The sequence below is a fragment of the Microtus oregoni genome, unplaced genomic scaffold (assembly GCF_018167655.1).
Source record: "Microtus oregoni isolate MIOR12 unplaced genomic scaffold, Mior012 000016F_ref0000370, whole genome shotgun sequence".
In the NCBI taxonomy this organism is placed as follows: domain Eukaryota; kingdom Metazoa; phylum Chordata; class Mammalia; order Rodentia; family Cricetidae; genus Microtus; species Microtus oregoni.
In genome coordinates this window covers 24707691-24730642 of record NW_024543075.1, presented here as the reverse complement: position 1 = coordinate 24730642, position 22952 = coordinate 24707691, and the positions used below count along the sequence as shown (strand labels likewise).

The following is a 22952-nucleotide window of genomic DNA, read 5'->3' as shown; positions in this document are numbered from 1 at the left end:
CAAATAGGAAACAAGCCGCAAATTTACCTCTTCCTGTCCGAGTCAGTAGATGCCTACACAGGAATCTGTGAACAGGTCTCTGTGAACAGGTCTCAGAACTACTCTGAAGAGTAATGCCTGAAGGAAGCTATTCCTAAATAGATTCTAGTTTTGAAACATAAGGCAAAGGCCTGGAAAGATGGAGAGATGGCTCAGTCAGGTTAAGCGCTTGCCTTGCAGACATGAGTACCTGAGTCTGAGCTCCATAGTTTGCTTTTAAAGGCCCGTTGCAGTGGCACACACTGTATAGCTGGTCCTAGAGAGTATGACAGGCAGGTTCCTGTGGCCCACTGGACAGCTAGTCTAGTCTACTTGGCAAGTTCCAGGCCCCTGAGATCACTTCTCTCCCTCCTCCCAGGAAAAGAGTGGACGGTGCCCGAGGACTGACGCAAGCGTGTCCGCGTACACACATGAACACATAAAGAGTTTTGCTGTAGCCTCTTTATTTGCATGCTCAGTGATCCAACCTCGCAGTTCTTTCTTTATTCAGGTAACAGATGAAGCCTACAATCACCACTGAACCCACTAATGCAGCCACCGCAGCTACTATTTTAGCAGCCATGTCCTTGGTAATCTCACTCCTTTTGGGGACCGTAGCATCTACAAAGCAAGCAAGCATTCAAGTCCTATGGTTGTGCTGAGGCCTTCTACAGAAGCTAAGCCTGGAGCGCTTGCTCTCGGGAATTTGCAGTAGGCCATAGCCTCACCTCCTCACTCTGTTGCCACCTTCTCCCTCCTCTGCTCCACACCTCCCCCCCCTTCTCCCTCCTCTGCTCCACACCTCCCTCCCGCCCCCCTTCTCCCTCCTCTGCTCCACACCTCCCCCCGCCCCCTTATTACCATTTACCCTCCCCCATCTCCAGCTAGATGGACTGATGTCTGGAGATAGCCTCAACCTCTCAGCCTAACTAATGCAATGTCCTGATGGTTAGCTATCCCTGGATAGGTGAGGTCACAGGGAAATTGGTTAGAGATTTAAGATAGCTTAATTTTACATTCTAGGCCTGGAGTTGAGGCCCTCTGGGGTGAGGCTAGGGATGATTATAGGAGCATAATCTCCTTTGATTTCAGTTTGGCAGAAGTTAAAGGGATACTTAAGCTTGCCAGCCTACCAATCTGCTAGCAATATGCACAAATTTCTTGGTATGGTAGGCAACGATCCTCTGAGATCTAGAGTGGCATTAAAAATCCATTATGACATCCAGCACAAGAGTAACAAGACCGCTGCTAAGAGCCAGTCCTTCATGGTTCTATCAGACGCCGAGACAGCAAAGCAAGTCTACCAGTAGGTACTGTACATGACCTTGCTGGTGATTTTCAGGAGAGCACACAAGTAGTTCAAGTTTCTGTGGGAAGGGAATTTATTCTACTTTGTTCTTATTTAGGTTATCATTAAGCATACTATTATTTTTGGCAGAAAAAGCTAAATGCTTGCATTCACTAGTACCCCAGACTAGTACCTGTAAGTGAAGAATCACCTGGCAACAAGAGAATAGGTCCTGGAAGGCTAACTGTCATTGTGTCTTCTCTGATGGTTTCTGTGGGGGAGACAGATAATCAAGGTTGTGCTTTGATCTTGGGAGTAGCGTGCCAGAGGCATTAAAGAATTCCCTAGAAGATGTCCATGGAGTATCCTGTGATGCGAATTCCACCTGCCTGTCATGGGTAGATTCTCAAAGGATGGATGGACTGGGCTAAACAAGAACCTATGCATCTTTTGGGCTCACCACATTGGTAAAGGAAGACTGGGAGATGATGTTCCTTGGGACTAGGTGGAGAACAAGATATTGTTATCCTAAAATTACTCAATTCTAAAAAATTGAGACTTGCTTTGACCAACAAGAACGGGGATTAAATTTTTACCTCGTTTGCTCCTCGAGGATGCAGGGCAAGTCACGGAGCACAGAGGGGAGTCAAGGGACCCTTGGTTGCAGATCAAGGCACTGCAGTGGAAGTAGATCTGGAAGAGGAGGAAGAGAGTCAGGCGGGTTCAGTGCGCTCACCATCAACCCCAGGTGACTTCGTGGTCACATACCAGGCTAGAGAGCCCCTGTGCCTCTGACACGAAGGCAAAGGTCTTCACGTCAAACCTCTGGTAGTGAGCAGGATGGACGACAGAGGAGCCAGCTGGATGGAAGGTAGTGCGGTAGTTGTCCAGTTCATATTCGCAGCTAGGACACAGGCACCAGGATGGGGGCATCAGTCACAGCAATCCACACGTGCACATTTGGACAAGGTGAGTCACATGTGAAAACTATGCTACAGCTGTGTCTATATCCTACCAGTACCTGTTTTACTTAACATCTTTCTGACTGGACCTCACCGTCAATATTCATGAAGTCCTATGTATAGCACTATGTAATGCAAATACGTACTTGTTTAGCACGTGAATTCATAACAGACTCAAGTTGTGACCATTCTCCTTAGTGTGTGTGCATGTGCGTGTGTTAAGATACCAGCTTACTGTTGCACAGAAATGAGTTTCTATTTATGTCCTAGGTAGTAAGTGTTTACAATAGAACTAGAGATTTGTTGCCATTTTGTATTTAATGCTAGCAGGGAGTGACGACATTAAGGAGGGAAAGCACAAAGGTATGGAGAATTACAGAGGGATAAGGGAGAATCAAGGCTGGCCTCAGATAAAGAATACTTGGGCAGATCTCCAAAGGTAAAGAAATGGATTGTGTGACTAAGGCTGTTATGTGCTCTTGAGGCAGGAGTCCAGATGGAGTCTAGCTGGAGTCTAGCGTCTTGCAACACATTCCCACAGAGCCGAGGAAGCTAAATTATAGCTCCTTGCAGGTAAGGAACCCGGGAGGGGACACTTCAGGCAGAGCTGAGAGGACGAAGCACTGTCACATTAGGTTCTAATGTGGGAATTCTAGCCCCAGCTCCACCTACTGCTGAGGTAACATTTAGTAAGCGTGGCTTCCCTCACAAAGGTGGCTCATGTTCCTCAGGTGATGTGATGGGACACATGGCAGCCAGGCATATGGCAGGTGGTCAGTAAATGGACACTAGACTTCTCCCTCATGGTAAAAATGTACCAGAGGAGGCTTTTTGGAGAGGAGCCCATTCCTTAAGAGTTCAGGGGGATAAAAGCAGCATGAGCCACCCGATTAGACCCAGGACTGAGGACTATGAAACAAGGATCATGTCAGGGAGTTCATGACCAAAGTCTCCTTCAGGTCCTAGGAGGATTAGTTTCAATCACTGGTAAGTTTGGATGTTTTTGATCGGGGCAGCCCTGTGGTGCAGGGAATACATACCCATCCACGATAATATGCCATTGGGGGAGAGAGGTTGGGTCCGCAGAAGATGTTGCCCAGCAGTCATCCAAGACCAGCTTGATGTTGGAATCATTCCTGTTCAAGACAGTCACTTCCATGTAGATTGGCTGGCGGAGGTATCTCATTAGAGGGTACTCACCCTTCCCATAAGGTCGCTGGTAGGATTTGTCTGCAATTAACAGAAACCTCTTCAGGACTGAGGGGCAGGCTGGCTGCAAGACACATTAGGCTGGCAGCACTGGATGGGGGATGATCCCCTAAAATGCACTAAGTATTTTTTATCTGTTAACTCAAGTTGCAACACCTCACCTGGGTATGTTTGCAGGACCAGCATCAGTGGACCTGGCTTTACCAAGGCCACTGGAGAAAGGCGGCTTTTGATATTGGCATTTAGTAGCACACTGTCTCTGGCGTAATGACACCTCACTGTCATTCTGGAAAATTTGGGGTAGGGGGAAGATATGAATTATGCTAACAAAATCCCTGTAATGTAAACAAAACCTTAAAAATCCCCCAGTAGAATATCACACCTGAACTCACTGTCCCTGTATATGATGCTTGGTGGTAGATTTTTCCAGAGAGCGTGTATTTCATTCTCATAGATGACTCTATCACCTTCGAACTTAAGCGTTAGACAAAGCTGGTCAGCAAAACACTTGCTTCAAAAGTCAGTCCTAACTTCTTACCACTGACTACTACTTACTTTCTGTCGTGTTCCGCATCCGTTCAGAGGTATACGGAAGCGTGCGAGCCCCAGTGCCTCAGCCTTGAAGATAGCCTGACAGGAGGAGTTCCCCACCAGGAGGGTCTCCAGGTTCAGAGCAGGTTTTGTTTGGTGGCTGTGTACCTCAAAGTTCATGAACCCATCCTGTGTACACAGCTCATCTGTAACTGGACAGCAGAGAGGTTTAGAGAAAATAAGCCCACTCTGTGACGTTCTGAAGTCCTAGACCAATCCAGCAGCTAAGCTTGAGTTGTCTTAAGTCTCTGAACAAACACTGATAAAACAGTTACAAGAGGAATATAAGTCACATGAGCAGCGTCAGCAACATACAGACCAGGAGACGTGGAAGAAGGGTCATAGAGGCGAGGAGGCCAATCTGATAAATGATTAAAGTGTCTTAAGGATTCAATGTGGGTTGGCTATAAAGTGCCAGGTTTCATCGTGTCCCTTTCTCAAGATTTGAGAAAAATTTCCAGGATTTTTAAAACCAGGGAAGCCCATACAGGAGGCTATACGGCGATTAAGACAGTCCAGCAGAACTCTGAAACCTACAACTGCACGAACAACGAACACCTTGGTAAGGGACACTCGGCCTCGACTCACAAATCCCAGGCAGTTTAAGGAGAACTGAGAAGGTAGCTTTTGTTATTGGCCTGACCTGGTCTAGGTGAGGGAGTAAAGAGAAGCAGGGCTCACCTAGAGAAGGTGCCCACTTAGGATTCCTTTCTAGAGTCCATGGGAGTCTTAAGAAAGTCTTAACCTAGAAGTTTGAAGCCTTTGTCCTTGGACGGCAGCGATGGGGCTCTCGTGTCTCATTCGGTATAGCCAGGTTACTTAAAATTCACTGGTTCCACAGTGATCTCCCTGCATGAGTGTTTGAGAATGGTAGCACATGTGGGTCCCCACCCCAGAACTTAGAGATTGTCGTTTCTGACACAGCTCATCTTCAGTCTTTGAACCACAAGTGTGAATCAGAATCTTGATCCGTTACATTTTCCCAGACGCATTAAGAGGAGCAAAAAGAGTAAAACAAAACAAAAAAACAAAAACAAAAACAAAAAAACAAAACAAAAAAACAAAAAAAAAACCCAGATAGTTTTGATTTAAAAAAGAAACATTTTTTACCTATGTAGATGGGTGACTCACAGGGGCACTCAGGATCTATCACTGTGGTCACCATGTATGGTTGGAGGTGAAAGGTCAGCTTGAGTGCCGAGAAGTAGAACTGGTAATGTGGGCATTCGTCAGAGGACTGAAATGAGAGAATGTCAGCTAGCCATCTCCGGAAGCAGGAGTCCCCAAACGTTTGCCCAACACTTCAGGCTGATCTAATTTCCTTCTAAGCCAAAACAAAAGAGCTTTCACTTTGTCAGGTCAGGGAACTTCTCTCTAGACAGAAGTTCATTGCTAAAACTCACACACGCCCTAAAGCGCCAGGTCCTTCATACTCTTTGTACTATTAGTCACTAAAGCTTGAATTAACAAATTGCAAAGGATAGTGGAGTCTATCCTTGCCAAGCCCAAGAAGGGCTCAAAGAACTTCAGAACTACACACTCCCTGCCATTCAATCCCTGGCAATGGCATCCATCAAGACTAGCCTCAGGACAACAGGAGACCCTTAAGCAAAAGGTTGAAACAAAGACCAAGTCGCCCTGTTGTATAACAGACCGTGGCGAGCGTTCATCATTAGATGTCTGGTAGGTAGTTTGTGCTTGCCAAATGAACTGAGTGAGAAAAACATAGAAATGTATCCACGTGCAGAAGTTGAGATGGTGCTGGAGACAACTTTCCTTAAAAATCTGTTCATGTAAAGAGATCAAGGGAGGCCTTGCACTATTTAAACCGATCGTTCTAGCACGTAGGCGCTATGGACAAGCCATGAATTAACTCACACTACCCACAGAGTACTTCAGAAGGCTCTCGTGGCATTCAGGGAAAAGCATACTTTTGTTTTCAGGAGAGTTTTTCGGAAATGCAGTCTCAAGCCATTTGTTACTTCTTTGTCGATCCCACTGGTGTGCCATTGCCTCTCGGGAATGCTCCTTTCGCCAAAGCCCACAGACTTTAGCTTCCCAGGGAACTCTGGTATGGCGAGAGTCAAGTGTGTGGCATTGCAAGTCACAGACAGATCTGCAGGCCATGATTGACAGAAAACCCATTATCAGCCTTGGTTAAGTCCTAAGAACAATGTTTCCCACTGCTGAAGCTGTGGTCTCTCGGGCCTCACCTGATGCACAGAGAGCTTGTGAGGAGAAGGTAATCCTCTGCCCAGGCATTGAGAACATAAGATTCAGATTCACAGTGTAGAGATGGCTGCTCCCTTGCTGGGGGTTGGGAAGCAGATACGATTTAAGATATTAGTTTGATTCTCTAACCAGTGAGAGCCAATACGCTCAAGCATCGGGCATCACTTTGGCACAAATGAGAAGTCGGTATTTTATTCAATCACTGCCAAGGTGCTCTGGTCTTAATCGTGTCTTCTATAATGCCTGGAAGATTAGTGCTGTCTGTGGGGATGACCTATAACTCACCCAGTTCTAGGGAGTCAGCAAGAACTGACCGTAGTCTATGACGACCTTATAGTGCTGGTCAGAGTGCTCACAGAGCCGAGCCATCCCTGTTATGCTCAAGGTGAAACAAAACTCTTATTAAAGTAGCCCATGTTTGAGCACTTGCCAGGACCTGTCTCAAGCACAGCCATGCATGACTTAACAGTGGGGTAGATCCTAAGATATGTACCATCAGACAATTGTCCTTGCACAATAGAGCATGATCACATAAAACCTGCTTTTGCCATTATCCACCTAACATGTGATTGTATGTATGAAATCTTTATCCAGTGGGCAGTCCAGGTTCATGTGGAACCACTATAAACATGGGCAAGGCATTGCACTATAATGTTACTGTAGCTACAAAACAGGCTAATTCAGCTCCACTCCAGTCTTATGGGACTGTCATACGGTCCATTGCTGGTCTACACATTGTGCAAAACATAATATATCAATTCAATATCTCACAGATGGCCTGGAAGACAGGGCAAACAGTGTCACCCCAGCAGAACACCTTCACCCCTAAGACTCTATAAAAGGGGGAAGAACACATACCAAGGCCGGTGTCCCTTCTCCCCCCTTGCATTCCTATCATCCAATGCAGCACTTGATATTAGAACTTACAGGCTGTTTGTGACAGATTCTCACTACGTAGTCTAGTCTAGGCTATCCTCAAACTCACAAGTCTCCTGCATTAGCGTCCCATGTACTAGAACTACAAGTACAGGCCAATCTGCCCACCTAGAATACACCTCTTTAATTGGCAATATAGCCCATTTGAAGCCATGGCTAAGATCATACTTAAGGACATTGGCCATTTCTTTGATGGTGATATAAAAGGGTTTTCACACCTACCACATATTGAGCGACTCCAGTAGCATTGACTGGCACATCAAGGGTTAATTTCTCGCTGTCAATCAGAAGATTAAATCCTTGTCTCAAGGCATCATTCAGGGACAGAGTGTGGGTTTTTGTGCCATTGTCAAGCTTAATGGTCCATCCCATCTCAGGTGCATTCTTCAAAAGCCAAAAGACATGAAAATAAGTCCAAGGGGTTCTCTGACCCACACGTGCTTGCCAACAGCACACCTGTTCATGACTGCACAAGTGCACATGTATACACATGTATGTATACACACACACACACACACCATTGTTTAAAAGACTGGCACTTACAATGTTAGATTCTCGTGGTTATCAGATTAAAGTGAACATGAGCTTTAACATGAATTTAAATGTCAATATAATTCATAAGTGAAGAATTATATTTTAGGGGTTGGAGAGGTGATGCAGTGAATATTTGCTGCTCTTCCAGAGGACCCAAATTCAGTTCTCAGAATCATTATACAATTCACAACTGCCTTTAGCTCCAGTTACGAAGCTCTGACACCTCCTATCCGCTGCAGGCATCCCGACGCATATGGTCCGCACGCGCACAGACACAAACCCATTCAGAAACAAACTGTACTCTTACCGCGTTATCATCAGCAAACTTAGAGAAAATATGTGGGAAGGTAAACTGAAAAGGAAAAAAGGAAAGATTAGGAGAAAGTTTCTAAAGTTCTGCTGCCTGCTATTTTGCAGAAAACACCCAGATTAATTGACATAAGTTAATTAATGCCATTCTTCCAAGAAGCCCGACTGTTGCCACACAGTAGGAAGAGCACATGGCCAGATGTGTCTTTCAGTCCTATCCTTGGATTTTACCCCTTTGGGTTTCAAATGGTATCGGAGAAAGTAGATGAGATCAAATTACAAGCTGAAATACTAGACTCTAAAATATACAACCTTCTTTACATTCACAGAACCAAGTACAGCATCAAGTCATTGCTACCACGATAAAGTAGGGCCTATTACTTAGTGGTCCATCGTCCATATGAGCCTATTGAGCATAAACACAAAAGCAGAAGGGCTGTTTTGTCTGTTTTCATGTTTTAGTTTGGAGCCAGGACCTGGACTGTGTGATCAGTCAATCCTGTGACTGTCGGTGTGACTGCGTTAGTCTTTTGTGTCGCTAGGCCTGCGGTGCTCTGTACTGTGCGTACTCAGTCCTGAAGCTACCTTGTCAGCTCAAGGCTGGTCTTCCACGTTAGCCTGGGAAACAAAGCCTCCGAGTGGTTGAGAAAATGCATCATGGTCACGCAGTAAATAAAGTAAAAGTGAAATTGAAACCCACCCAGTTATGAAGCCCAGCTACGTCCACACCACCATTCTATTCCCCCTGCTAAAGCCATAGGAGAGGCAGCCCTCCCACTTCACTTACAGATATAAAATCCTTCGTGCAGACTATGGCGTCTGAAAACTCGTAGATCTCTTTTGTAATAAGTGGACAGAAGAAATGATGCAGGCCCAGGTCGCCTTTATCTCTCAGGTCAGTACTGTTGTCCCGCACTCTGATGCTCACCTGGTACCCACCAACCTGTGTACAAAGATAGTACAGATGAGGAGTTAGAGCCTCAGTGGGACAGGCAATTCTAGAAGTCTGAGTCTGACATTAGTAGAATAGAACATATTTCAGTTAGGCAATCCAAGTTCCTGAAGGCACTTCATTCCTTTGCCAGAAGACTATATAGCTAGCTTGGTTGAGGGGAGAGTTCCAACATTAGGGCTAAAGACTGCTTCTGTTATATTTCTATTATGTTTGTCTCATGCTATTCCCAGACATCTATATAGGTTATTCAAATACCCCCCCCCCCTCAGCAGCTAGGCGGACGCCCTTGTGCTGAGCAAGGTATCTTTGTTACCTCTGATCTCATGGGACTTAGACAAAGCCAATTGGTTTCGAACAATTTTCTGCTGAGAGTTAGAATAGTAACTCTTAAATTTTATGTCATTTTCACCTTAAAAACTGTTTCTAATTCAAAGACCACCACATTCATTAAGTCTGTGAGACTAGGTTTGGCCATTCATAGCTTGTAGTTTTTAGCAGACACTGGGCCCAGGGAAATGCAGTTCTAAGCTTCTTGAAGTTGGGAAGGCTTGTATTCATAGGAAGGTATCAAGTTGAAAGGGATATGTGATTGGGGAGTCCTGGGAGAAACTGGAAGGAACAAGGAAGTAAGGGGCGGATATGATGATGACCACATACTGTATACACATGTATGAAGCTTCAATAAAGAACAGGAAGTTTAAATCAATACAGATTTCCCCAAAGATTTTACTTTTCTGGGCCATCACAGAGGGTCTTAGTGGGCTAGAAGACTGCTCAGAAAGCAGAGTCTGAGTATACTCAAAGCCTGTAGGGCCAGAGGATATGGTCTATTCAACATTCGATTCCCAGGACTCACTCCCACACCCACATCAGCTGAAATCCTTGAGCACACCCCGAACCCCTAGGCGATTCTTTGCACATGGATGCTTGAGAACTTCTGCCATGTGGCAGGTTTTTATTACACCTAATGACCCTAATTGGGCAATCCTGTTGCTTGGCAATAGAGAAACCCTTATTGCTTAGCAACTGTTTGCTTTTTAACACCTGTTCTTCAGTTAGGTTCTCGTCTGCTGGCGCCAGAAATAGCCTTCTATCTCACACAGGGTTCTAGTAAAATAGCTCCATGCCCAAGCATTTGCTCTAAGTAATGTGCCCTGCTTTCATCTCTATGGTATCATTAGTCTTTATACCCTCTGGAGGTGGCAGCATTTTTCCAACTTTCTAATAAGCGAACAGAGGCTTAGCAAGGTTAGGTGGCTTACTTGAAGTCAAACCTGGGACTAATAGCTCAAGACCTGGGATTCTTCAATGCTTATATTTCAGAGCTTTCCCCCTTCCCTTGGGCATTATAAGCTTATACCCATATTGATTCCAGTAATAGAACCTATCCCAGCTCCAGAATGTTCTTAGGCATGATCCAAAGTGTCCCCTGGCTATGTTAGCAGCCCATCAGAACAAGGCAGCTTGATTGAGGACTGCTGTTTTGTTTCAAAGTCTAAACCCTTAGCTATCAGGTTGAATACCAGTAAATGATTAGGTTCCTCCTCCCCAGAACACTCCTCCAAAAAAGAATTACTTACCAGTCCTGTGGTACAGGTTTCATAAGAGAGCTTCATGGTGAGGTTTTTTGAGTCCAAGGCATAAGTGCAGTTCAAAATCTCAGCACCGGAGGTATCTACAGAAGACAGATAACCAAGAAGAAACACACTCCAGTGTCAGAGCCAATCGAAGGTTCTGAGCCAGGACTTAATCCGCATCTAAGGCGCTTTTATCACTTATGACACAATTTGGCGATGAGACTCAAACTCTGTGCTGGCTGTGACTTACAGCCAAAGTTTCCCAGTGGATCCCACAAAGTCATACAACCCAGGAAAGACAGGTGTTCTCCTTCTGGGTGGCATTGGGCAAGTCAGGGACCCCAAATCACCAAATAGAGGTGGTCCTGTTTTCTACAAATTGGAATTAAGATTAAATAGTACAGTGGCTGGAGAAATGGTTCGGAGGGTAAACGCTGTGGCTGTTCTTAGAGGACCCCAGTTCAATTCCCAGCACCCATATGGCAGCTCACAATGGTCTGTAACTCCAGTTCCAGGGGATAAGACACCCTCACAGAGACACACATGCAGCCAAAGCACCAGTGCACATTAAAAATTTAAAAAGGAATCATTAAAAATTTTTTACAAAGATTAAATACGTATTACATACCTACAACAGAAGGTTGCCATTTTTCCAAGTCAAGACTACTTAGAAACTCAACTCTCACTCCGTCTTCATCACAAGAGACAGTACCTGGAGAACAAATGAGCTATTTGGAAGCCTTTTGAGGTACGGGAGAGAGACACTGTTCCTTCAGGTAAGTGTGGAAACCCATCTTCCTCAACAACATGAAAGACTGTTGCCGGTTGGGGAAGGAGAGGGCACTCATCCTCAGGGAGCTCCCAGATTTGGATTTATGAATGCAACACAAGCTTTAAGGATGTTCCTAATTTAACACCCAGGGCTCCTAGGATAACCCCAACTTAGTGTTAACATTGCCAAGGCCAGAACCTAATCAGGGGCTACCTGCTGTGGGCCTGGAGCGGCTGGTGGTGGGGATCGTAGGTCCCTAGAGCAGATGCTTCCTCTGCTGTCTTCCAAATTAAAGCTTTAAGAAGAAAATCCTGGGTAAGTCCCAGGGATTCCCCCCCCCCCCCAAGACCAAACTCTGTCCATGACTGCCTTTCTAAGGCCTCTGGCTCAGGGGAGAATCCCAAATTTTGGTTCAGAGAACAGGTCTGGCTGTGTGTACTGCGGATGTCTTAAGCTTAGGATATAGATGAAGACTGTTGGTCTTCATCTATGAAAACACGAGGGCTCGGCGTTATGGCCTGAGCTAGGTACCAGGAAATGCAGAGCAGCAAGGGGGTGGGAAGTAGCACAGAAGCTGTTTTGTTCTCGTGCATCTAGCTGACGTAGCAAGCTCACAGATAAGCAGGAGAAGTTTTTTTTTTTTTTTTTTTTTAATGACTTGACTAAAGTAAGAAGGGTGTGAAGCTAGGCATGGGGGCACAGCCTGAAAAACCAGCATTAGGGAAGTTGGGGCAAGTAGATTGAGGCATTGAACTGAGGCCAGACTAGGCTACACAGCAAGTCCCTATCAGGAGGGATGGGGAGAGAGGAAAAGGGGAGAAAACAGGGAAGAGAAAAGAGCAGAGAATTGTTCCATCTGCAGCCTGTTCCCTTCGGTAGGAGTGTTCCCTCACCCAAGAGACATACCTGGGAAGGCAGGAGGGTTCTTCGACTGGGGAAGACTGAAGGAGTTTATGGAAGCCACAAGGACAAATAAGAGAGAAAGCGACCTGCAGAGGCTAAGATAGGAGAGAGAAAAAGAAAGAGCTAAGAAAAAGCGAACTTAAACAGATAAAGCCGTTGCATTCCCTAGCCCTCATTCCCAGACCACCTCACCTCCTGCAGCATGGAGGACCTACAGGCCCTATCCTCTGCCTCCACACCATGTTGGAAGACACCACCAGAGCACCCAGGCTGAGGCTGTGCAGGCAGCGCTGCAGGCAGCTCTGCGTTGTTATAGCAGAAGGCAGGCTATGACCCCACCCTCTCACCATTGGGGGCACCTGGATCTCCCAGCCCAGCTGAGAAGGAGGTATTGGGGGAAAGTGCCATTTGCTCTTTCTTACACTTGCCTCCATGTTCTGCCAGCAGCTTTTGAGGGGCAGAAGGAAAACCAGGGTTCCCTGAAATTGGCCTCAGGTGAGTAAATTAGTGGCCCATCCTAGGATTTGGGGCCAGGGGAGTTCAGATCTTGAGTAAGGTGTTTACAGTTCCAATATAGTGATATACTGGGTAGTTAAGGGATGGCACTCATTTATACCACTAAAGTTTGCTGTAGGTATAGCAATGGGAGAGAGAGAGAGTTAAGAAAGAATAAATTTAAGCAAATAAGGCCATTACACCCCTACCCTTGCTCCCAGAATGCCTCATTTCTTGACTTTTGTGGAAGTCAGAGGTCACTCCGGTGATACTCATGATGTACTTTTAAGAAATAGATTTTTTAAAAATTATATAAACTTATGTCCACATATAAAAGTTTAAACTTAATTTTAAAAAAGACACAAGAGTGTAGAAGCCTGGAGTAATTCTTCTGTAATTCCAGCCCTCAGAGGCTGAGGCAGGAGGACCACAAGCTGAAGGTCAGCAATATCCTGAGATTGTACTCTGGAAAACAATTTTTCCCAAAAAGAGAGAAAAGAGTTGGCTTTTTTCCCTGTCTCACACAGTTTATAACAATAGGTAATAAGAAATCAAATTTAATAGTCATACAGTGATCCAAAAGTTCATATTTATAAGTAATCAACTTTAACTGAATGATTTACAACAGTTGAGGGGTTTGCTTTCTCTTTTCAGGTTTTACAGAAAGGGCACAGTGAGGGGCGGAGTAAGGAAGAAAGCAGGTGAAGAAACCTCAGACATTTGCCTGTTAAAATCAGCCTGCTGGGGTCGTTTCTTATCCTCTTTTTAAATTTTTTCCTTTGTTAGATATATAAATAACAAAAGAGTCTCTCAAGAAACAGAACCACAATATTATAATACATCAATTTGGCAGCTGCTCCTGTATATTTTGAAAAAGTCATTTTATTTTTAACATGAACAAATTATCTTAATGCTTGAAGTTTTACATTCCGACTTAGAGAATAGAAAATCTTCTGGAGCATGCAAGTTGATTTGGGGGGGGGGGGGAGAGGAGGCTTTTTTAAAAAAAATTAAAGATTAAACATCTTTGCACCCAGAGAAAAAATTGGTATTTTAATATATATAGTTTTAAATAACATTAACCCTTTTTATCTTCTGGTTTTAGAAATGTTCTTTTTTTTAAAAAACAATTCTTCCATAAAGTGAGTAAAACAGGGGAAAATGTCAGTCATATGCACCAGTAAATAATAATTATTAATATTACATACTTTCATTAATATTAAATAATAAGACCTATTGGAGGTGCAAGGCAGAAGCATATGGCTGGCTTTAGGCCTCAGTTGCCTCCCAGTGCACACCCGAACCACACACACAAGGGGGGGAAAATGGCTGGGGTGACCAGCCATAACAAAAATAAGTTCTTTGCAATCTATTATCCCTCAGGCTCATCGGGCATGTTTGCTTTAAACCACACACAGCTACTGCACAGTTTTTACATGTTCCAAGAAAAATTGTCTTTTAGGCTAAGAAAGATTCAAAAAAATTGTTTTCAGTACAAAAAGACTTGTTAAGAGAATTTTTTTGATCCCAAAATACAAGGTATCTCTAATGTATGTCTAGTGTACTCTGTGAGAGGTTTGAACTCAAGTCTACATTATCGGTGCTCAGTCCCGGTCCATAGTGCTTGCACCATGGAGCTTTGCCACGCCTGGATTGCTAGCAAGCTGTGAGAGCATTGGATTCTGGGCTGGACTGGCAAAATGCCCTTGTTCCATGGGGTTGGCAGTGACCATCCCAGGATGTGGGGAACTGTTCTGTGGAGAAACATGGTGTGGAGAGGGCTGAGGCTGCATCCTCGGAGATGGGCTGGAATGGGGGCGCTGAGACTGTGATCGCGGGCAAGGGACAGCTGGGGAGGACGCACTTGATTGGAGAGAGAATTAGGAATCTGCTGACCTTGCAGGTGAGGGGACTGTGCCTGATTGGGAGCATATGTTTGCTGTGGAGTCAATAGGGCTGGGCTGAACAGGAGACCCCACCTGTTGCTGAAGCAGTCTCTGCTGATATGACTGCAGACTGGTTCCTGCCTCTGCCCCCAAAGTCTGGGGGAGCTGGCCCATCTGTCCCATATTCTCTTGCTGCATCTGTTGCATATGATGCAGCATTCACTGCTGCTGCAGTAGGTTGCCAATTCCTTGGGTCTGCTGGAACTGGCTGTGGTTGGCCATTCCAGGTTCAATACCTGGCTCTGCTCCCTGCTATTGTATCATCTGCCTTCTTAAGATGTCTTGGGACTGTGAAGGTATGGTGTTGATATTCATGTTCATTTGCTGAGTTTGAGGACTCATTCCTCCCCTGGGTGGCTGGAGCTGCTGCTGGGGCAGGCCAGCTCTCTGGACACCTGCCTGTATAGGATTCATGTTCTGCAGGGCTGGGTTGGAGTGGACACCTTGCTGACCTGGCATGGTAGGTGACTGCAGCCCTGGTTGTCCCTGGGGCATGCCAGGCTGTCTAGGGAGAGGTTGTGGATTAGAGTTGGCATACTTGGCAGCCCGCTGCTTGATAAATGCAGCCAACAGTTGGAGGTTGGCGTGAAGGATACTAAGCACCTGTTGCTGCTGTAAGGGAGAACTGGGAGACCTGAGAATCTGCAAAAGCTTTTATAAGACTTCTTGAGACACAGTGCCTGGTTGGAGTTGTCTCACACCTCCTTGGCCCAATCCTGGCTGTAGAGCCATGTTCAAGGGCTGGCTATCCTGGGGCACTGACATCATGGCGGGCCTTGGCGTCCCTGGCTGCATCTGCTGTGGGTGAGGTATTCCTCCTTGGGCCCAATGTGGCTGCTGTTGCATTCCCATGGGACCCATTCCTGGCTCCAAATGCCCACCAGGACCTCTGGCCAGGGAAGGCGGGTTCATGACTATAGGGGTCATGGGCGTCATCTGGGGCATCTGGTGTTGGATTGGCCTTGGAAAATTTGTACATGAGCCATCTGTCACTGTGTCTCTGCTGTCATCTGAATCTGCATTGCCATTTCTCCCGCTGTAGGTGGAGGTCCTGGAAGGAAGGGCTGAGCCGTCTGAGGTGGGCTTGGTGAAGTCACTTGGCCTGATGCCTTACCCTGGGACACAGGGCCAGTAGTAAGTAGGGTGGCGTGTTGTTGGGAGGAGTGGGCTGAGGTTGACATGTGGGTTGGGGCTGGGGTGTCTGTGGGGTATCTGGCTGTTGGACAGTCCCAGTCGGGGTGGTTAGAGTAGCAGGAGTTGGGGACGGCAGACCCTGCTGCTGCCCCTCCCCCACCATTCCATTACATGCTGGCCATCCTCCTGTGGAGCATCTGAGCTTGTTGGAGCTGGAGCTGCAGCTGTCGCTGTCAGGCTTTTTGCTGGATGTAGAGGCAGAAAGGGCATCTGTTCTTCTGGCAGTGCTTGATATGGTAGCAGCAGAGGGTGGTAAGTTGTTTGCAGATGGGGTGTCCACCATTGGTCTTCCGTTTGCAGCCTTTGGTGTGTCCATGGCCCTCTTCTTCTTCTGACAGGAAGGCAGGGAACAGTTGGCATTGCGGTAATGGCAGGCATGCCCCAGAGACTGTGTGCAGCATTGGGTGCTCAGACTTTCTTGTGGGTTTTCACCTTGAAAAGCCCTTCCCCATATTCCTCCTTCATGAAGGCTGAGATTCGGCTTTAAGGCTAGCAACTAATCAACAAACCCTTTAATTATAATTGAATTGTGTCTATGGTCTTTTTCCCAAAGGTCACACACTCCATAATATGTAATTGAAACAAAAGTGAGACCCAGAGATAAAGTTTCAACCCTGTTTTGTAGCCTCCAGTCACCACTTACAATGTTCTCGTACCAGTCATTTCCCAGAGCTGTATAGTCACATATAATAACATAGACTCATCTATGTGGTTGTATCCCATATACTCATTCCCATATCACTGTATACGTATTTTGAAGGGTTCCTTAGTCAGTGTTTTGATAACCCAGTATTTATTTGACTTCCTTACTGAGAGATACTAAGTGGTGTCCAGTTTTCTGTCCTTTTAAACAACATGATGAATACATTTTTTTGAGATGGAGTCTTGCTAGTTTAGAATTAGAGATCTTCCTGCCCCCACCTCCCACGTGGTGTGTTTACAGGTGTGTGCTACCACACTGGTTAACACGATGGATATTCTTCTACGTTTGCCTGGCTAACCCTTAGCATAATTCCTAAAGGTGTATCTTGTGGATCAAATAGTAATAGTAATCTAAACAAGAACAGAATATCTTGCAAGACTTAGGCATTTACAGTTTAGGAAACCGAGGCCAAGTAGTCTGCCCAAGCTTTGATAATTTAATATCAGCGAAGAATTCGGAATTCCAGAAACCTGTTTGATGGGTCATTTTGGCATCTCTTACTGCTCTTTGAGACATCTAAATATATTCGGCTTGTGTTCCCTAACAGGTGAATATACTGGGAAAACTCTGAGCAAGCGTATGGTGGCACTTGAAATGACTGCTGTATATGTTTCTTTCCTGGTGTGACTTGAAGGGTAACCTCTAAGTATCCTCGTAGGTTATAATCACTTTGTCCCAGGGACTTTGATCAAAAGAACCACATAAGACTTCTCATTAACATCATTCTTGGGACCCACCCAACACCCACTAAATCAGATCCAGTGGGTGGAGGCCAGGTGGTTATCTCAACAAGTGTCACAGGTACTTGCTGTAATCAGAAACATCAGGAAAATGCTTGGAGGGAGGTAAGCATGGAAATGAAGAGTTGTAGGGCTTAGTCCCTGTGTGGGAATGAATTGAGCAGATTGCGTGATAGTGCAGGAGGCGAGGTGGAGCCAGATGCCAACGATCAGGATTAGGCTGGCAGAGATGGGGAAAGGGTTTTAAGACCAGAAGCCCGATGGCAATAGCAACCCATTCTGAGTGTGTTTTCCCCCAATGTGGCGTCTTTTCCACAAATGTGAAAATGACTGGGTCCCGTGAAAACAAAGACGGTGATGACACAGCCCTAGCAAAAGGAGCCTGCACCTGGGACTCAGCTCTGGAGAAGCCAGTCAGGGGGGTGAAGGGTCAGTATACTCCACCACCCAGGCCTGCCTCTTTCTCAAGACTGCAGCTCTTCTCCAGGGTGGGAGGGTTTGCCTTAGAAAGAGACCACATCTGAGAGCTGTAAGAGATGGAGAGACCAGGTAGAGGACTCGAGAAAGGCCCGCAGTGAAGACTTGTGGAGACGGTGAGTGTACCAGAGAGTAAATTCATCTGCCTCACCTGATCCAGACTGATGCTGTACCCACCTGATACAGACACTGAACTGTCCCTGGGCCTTGGGAACCAACACCTTGGATTTTGCCCTGGAAAAGTCTTGCATCCGTGCACAGTGTAGCCAGCTTCAGGAGGGAGGAGACAGCTGTACCATAGTAAGATGATGCTTCTGTAGGTCAGAAAACCTGAAGTCTTTACAAAACTACAGATTCCTAATATCAAAGCAAGGAGATCTCTTTCAAGTATAAATTTTCTGTGCTCTTTTCGATGGACCTTTTAAAAATTATTACTCATGCCCACAAAGTCTTCTCCGAATGCCTTGGTTTCTGTCTTGAGGGAGTTTTAAGTTGATCCTATGTAAGTGGGGATGTCTTTAGTTTTATTGTTCCTATCTCTGAGCCAAGGCCCTCCTTGTTATAGTTTGTGTAAGCAATAGTTTCTAACTCGTCAGTGTTGAATCTTCTGTCACACTTTCTACAATCATTAAATTGTTCATTGAAGAGAGCCTGAAGGGACAGCCACTTCAGCTAGCAAGTGATTCTGTGCATTTAGCCGAACCACGAAAGAAGATGCGGAAAGTGGAGTTTCAGAGGTACATACTTGGCACGTTTCTCTGGTTCTCTTTTATAAGAGGGAAACAGGAGACCTGTGTTTCTCCCTTTGGTCTCCATGGGTCTTGCAGAAAAGTCTAGAAGGGGCTGCCAGCATGAACAGTGTCACAGGGTGGGGAGGGGAGAGGAGTTTGGTTCGGCAGCTCATATGGCTTCACCAGCCATTTGCAGCTACAGTCAGCTCTGCTTTGTTTGTGGTCTTGATTTTCTAGCTTTTGGAGATGACACGGTTTTTGTTTGTTTGTCTTGTTGCTGTCTTGAGACAGGGTCTTGCTGTGTACATCAGGCTGGCCAGGGGGCCACTAATGTAACTCAAGGTCTCCTTGAACTCTCAGTCCTCTTCCCTCAGCCTGAAGTGATGTCCACAGATGTGAGTCCACCATGCCTGGCCCTCTTCAGGTTCCCCTTGGGGATAGAAAGAGGCCTGCAGAAAAGCACGTGACGCCTCGTGTTTTTCTTTTTGCATTGGTTCGTTTGCCATGGTTGCTGTCCTCACTTTAAAGTCTGGTTTCTATCTGAGCGAGGTAGAGAATCAAAGCCTCATGGGTCAGAGTTCAACAGTATGGTGGTTTAATGCCCAAGAGAACGGCTGTAGACTTGAGGCTTCCAAACAAATCTAGCTGCCTACCATAAAGGGAAGGTACCGAGTCTGAAGAGGTTTGGTGGCTGCCTGAGGTCACTTACCCATGCTAGTGTCGGAGGGAGCTCCAGGGGACGCCTGCTCTCCATATCCCCCATAGCTTGTTCTTTCTCTCTCATTCTCTCTCTTTCTCCCCCACCCCTCTCTCCCGCTTGTTCTCTTTCCCTTTCTCTCTCCACATAAGCTTTTCTTATAGTCCATGTAGTTTCAAAAGTACAAGATGACATTAATTAAAACTTAGCAGCATAAGATAAATTAAAAATATAGTTATGCTAATACAGATTAAAATAGCTTTCAAATATCAAATATGAATTTAACTTGGAAAATAAGTCAACGTCAGTGAGAATGTTCTTTCAGATCCTATGGCAGCTCTCCCGACAGACTAGAATGGGATGTTAATTCAGGGTCCACATGGGGCCTTTAGTAGGTCTAAGTTGAATCAACCTCCGGCCATGCAGATTCAAAAACAAAGGGGACAAATGTTGATGACCCTCTAAATTAACAGGAGGGTAGCTCTGATAAGTAGACATCAGAGAAGGCTCAGTCTTTTTTCACAAAAGCTCAATTATAGAGCCAATGACGTGGCTTGATGGGTAAAGGTGCTTGCAGCCAAGCCTGAAGATCTGAGTTCAATCTCTGGATATGTCAGAAGAGAGTGAATTCTGCAAATTGACCTCTGACCTCCACACTTGTGCTTTGGAACACCCTGGCATACATGCATGTGCTCACATATACCACCCCATTAAGAAAAGCTGGTTTATAAACCAAGGTTATCACTTACATAATCAACATTAACATCGACTATGCTGTTGCTAATAGCGACAGTGATAGCAAGTACTAGAGGGAAGATTTTCTTAGCAATGCAGCATATTTCTATTAGTTCATTGACCATAAAATACAGGTTTCCCTGGGCATATGTGAGGGATAAGTTCAAGGGCTTCCTGCTTACCCCTTTGTGTGTCCCCAAAGATAAAAAATTTTTTGATGGTTCAAGCTCAGCTCCTTCTACAGTGACTCATCTTCAGTGGTGTGATATGCAAGTCTCCCAGTCCTGGGAGCGTGTGTATCAATACCATCCTGTCCCTTGGAGGACAAGCATTATTGTGCCTGGAAGTCAGGCAGGAAAGCAACCGATGGTAACTACAGGAATTTCCACACAAATGCGCAATACACATATGTGTGTGGATGGACTGGGACCCAGGGGAATAAGACCAAGGAGGATGTGATTGGTGTTCAAGGTAATGAGGGGGGCAACATTCAAAAGTCCTCTGAGGTGGCTGGGGAGACGGCTCAGTTGGCAAAGGGCTTGTCTTGTAAACGCAAGAACCTGAGTTCAATTTTCAGAACCTAGGTACAAAGCAAGGTAGGTAGTGCTCACTTGTAACCCCAGGTGGATGCCCGGGGGTCAGTGATGAGTCGAGCTAGCCTAATCTTAAGTACTGGGTTTCAGTGGGAGATCTTCTCTCAAGAAGACAGGATGGTTGACTCCTGAGGAAGGACACTCAAGGTTGACCTCACACCTGCACCACCCCCACACCCAACACAAGACAGGAACCACAAGAGCCCTCTGGTGCTGGGAGGTATCACAGTGGCAGAGCACTTGTCCAGCATTCCACCAGGCCCTTGGTTCAAACCTCAGCACCACCCGAAAAACAGAAGCAGCTAATTACATTGTGGCAAGATGGCCCAGTGGACAAAGCGCTTGCTGTGGGAGCCTAGTAGCCAGCCTGGTCCTTGGAACTGTGGCAGGAGGGAGCTGACTACTACTAGGTTTCCTCTGAACTCCAGTGTGAACTCACACTCACCACGTACACAGTAATAATAAACACAGGCATTTGAAGACGCTTTACATTTATTTTTATGTGTATGGGATTTTGCCTGCATGTGTGTCTGTGCACCATGGGCTTGCCTGATGCCCTTAGAGGTCAGAAGCGGTAGGGTGTCAAATCCCCTGGACTGAACTGGAAATGCCTACAGTTGTAGCTGCCGTGTGGGTGCTGGGAATCCTAGGTCCTCTAGGAAAGCACCCAGTGCACTTAAACACTGAGCCATCTTTCCATCCCCTAAATAAAATCACTTTTTAAAATGGCATCCGGCCACGCTTCCTGACACCAGCTAGAGTCTGTACGTGAAGATGGGCTTGGTGGACGGTCACAGCTTCCATATGCTGAAAAGTGACCGATGACTAACTGCCCTACCAGAGTGGGATCCCAGCCCAGGACAGCGGAGGAGGCTGAAAGGGCCTGGGAAGCCCTGGTGTTCTTACAGCTCAACTCAGGCAAAGGTCATCACTATGACCTTCAGCCTACCTTCTTAAAGCTGAACACCCAGAGGCTATTCAATTTCTCTAATTTAAGGATTAGTGTTTTGCTTGCATAATAAAGTTCAGCACCTATCAAAGCAAACACAGCCACAGGCGTATTTGATTTCCAGCACTGGAGACCGCGTGCCTGGTGGTGGCTGAGCCACAAGTTCATCTGGTTAGCGGCTGCAGCCTACACCCCCCTCCCCGCCCCCCCCCGCCTTTGCAGGTCCTTCCAGCTTTGTTCATTCCTGCGTCAGGTGTGTGTAAGCTGGGTCACACACAGCCACAAGTTCATCTGGTTAGCGGCTGCAGCCTACACCCCCTCCCCGCCCCCCCTTTGCAGGTCCTTCCAGCTTTGTTCATTCCTGCGTCAGGTGTGTGTAAGCTGGGTCACAGGAGACCAAGGCTCATACTATGCCAGCGTCATCACAGTCACAGGTGAGACCCAGGCGTGCTGCCTTCTCTCTCAGGTTCTAGCTGGTTTAGGTTTGGGCCTCTAAAGTTCTTTTCGTGACTTCATGTTCATGTTCCCTTCCTAATGGCAGTCAGATCTAATACCAGGTGGGAAAAAAAAGAACAGTTTTAATGGCAACTGCTGCAATTGTGTAAATCTAATCCCACAAATAAATCTGCCCTGTTTTCTCCCAGAAGAGCTCTGCTGCTGTGCTCATGACTTCAGAACCGTTTGCAAAGCTCTATATTATAGATGTGGAGTCTGCAGACACTCAGAAACACCGTCTCTCCATCTCTATGCCTCTTACTTGCCTCCCTACCCACCCACCCATACACACACACACACACACACACACACACACACACACACACACGTATACTCTGATATTCTAGTAACAGCAGAGTTCTGTTGCGACCCTTTCAGCAGCTCCAGGATCCAGCCCTTTCTCTTCTGGTCTCCTGTAAGTTTTGTGAGCCGCATGTGAGTCACTACCATCTCACACAAGTGGGTTGGGGAGGAGCAAGCAGTGGTCAGAAGCCACAAGAGCTTGTGAACGTGGGAAGAAGCAGAGCATTTTTCTGAAGGCCTGGGTGGGTCTTGTGCTGACACTGAGGCACAAATGATCAAGGGAGGAATCCAAATAGGAGCTATAGGCTCCTTGAGATGAAACCCCTAGTTTGGTAGCTAACTCACAGAAAGCCGGGATGGGCTGAATGTGCTTCCCCTTGCCAAGCTTACAACAGAATCATTATCTCTAGTGTCTTGGATGCTACAGTGTCTGGAGATACAATCTTTACAGGGATGACCACATTGAAACAAAGTCTCCAGTGAGCCCCAATCCAATGACTGGTGTCCCAGGTATGTACATAGAGCACAGAAGGGCAATCTATGGGCCAAGAAGAGGGGCACAGTTACCAACTTTGTTCACCTTGATCTTAGCCTCCAGCTTGTGAGAA

The 22952-nt window shown here is 46.1% G+C and overlaps 1 protein-coding gene and 1 pseudogene across 1 annotated transcript; both read right to left on the bottom strand.

Annotated features, from left to right (window-relative positions):
• Nucleotides 1-493: 493 nt before the first annotated feature.
• Zp2 (zona pellucida glycoprotein 2) lies at nt 494-12528 on the bottom strand. The gene is given in 20 exon segments (XM_041667049.1): nt 494-639; nt 1500-1577; nt 1903-1999; nt 2075-2190; nt 2193-2210; nt 3309-3333; nt 3335-3498; nt 3639-3763; nt 3860-3951; nt 4033-4220; nt 5179-5305; nt 6000-6184; nt 6282-6378; nt 7459-7620; nt 8072-8122; nt 8867-9022; nt 10615-10709; nt 11240-11323; nt 12290-12381; nt 12479-12528. Coding segments are annotated over 20 exon segments (2148 nt in total).
• A 1798-nt stretch (nt 12529-14326) lies between these two features.
• Nucleotides 14327-19335, bottom strand: LOC121457684 (annotated as a pseudogene).
• Between the last annotated feature and the right edge of the window lie 3617 nt (nt 19336-22952).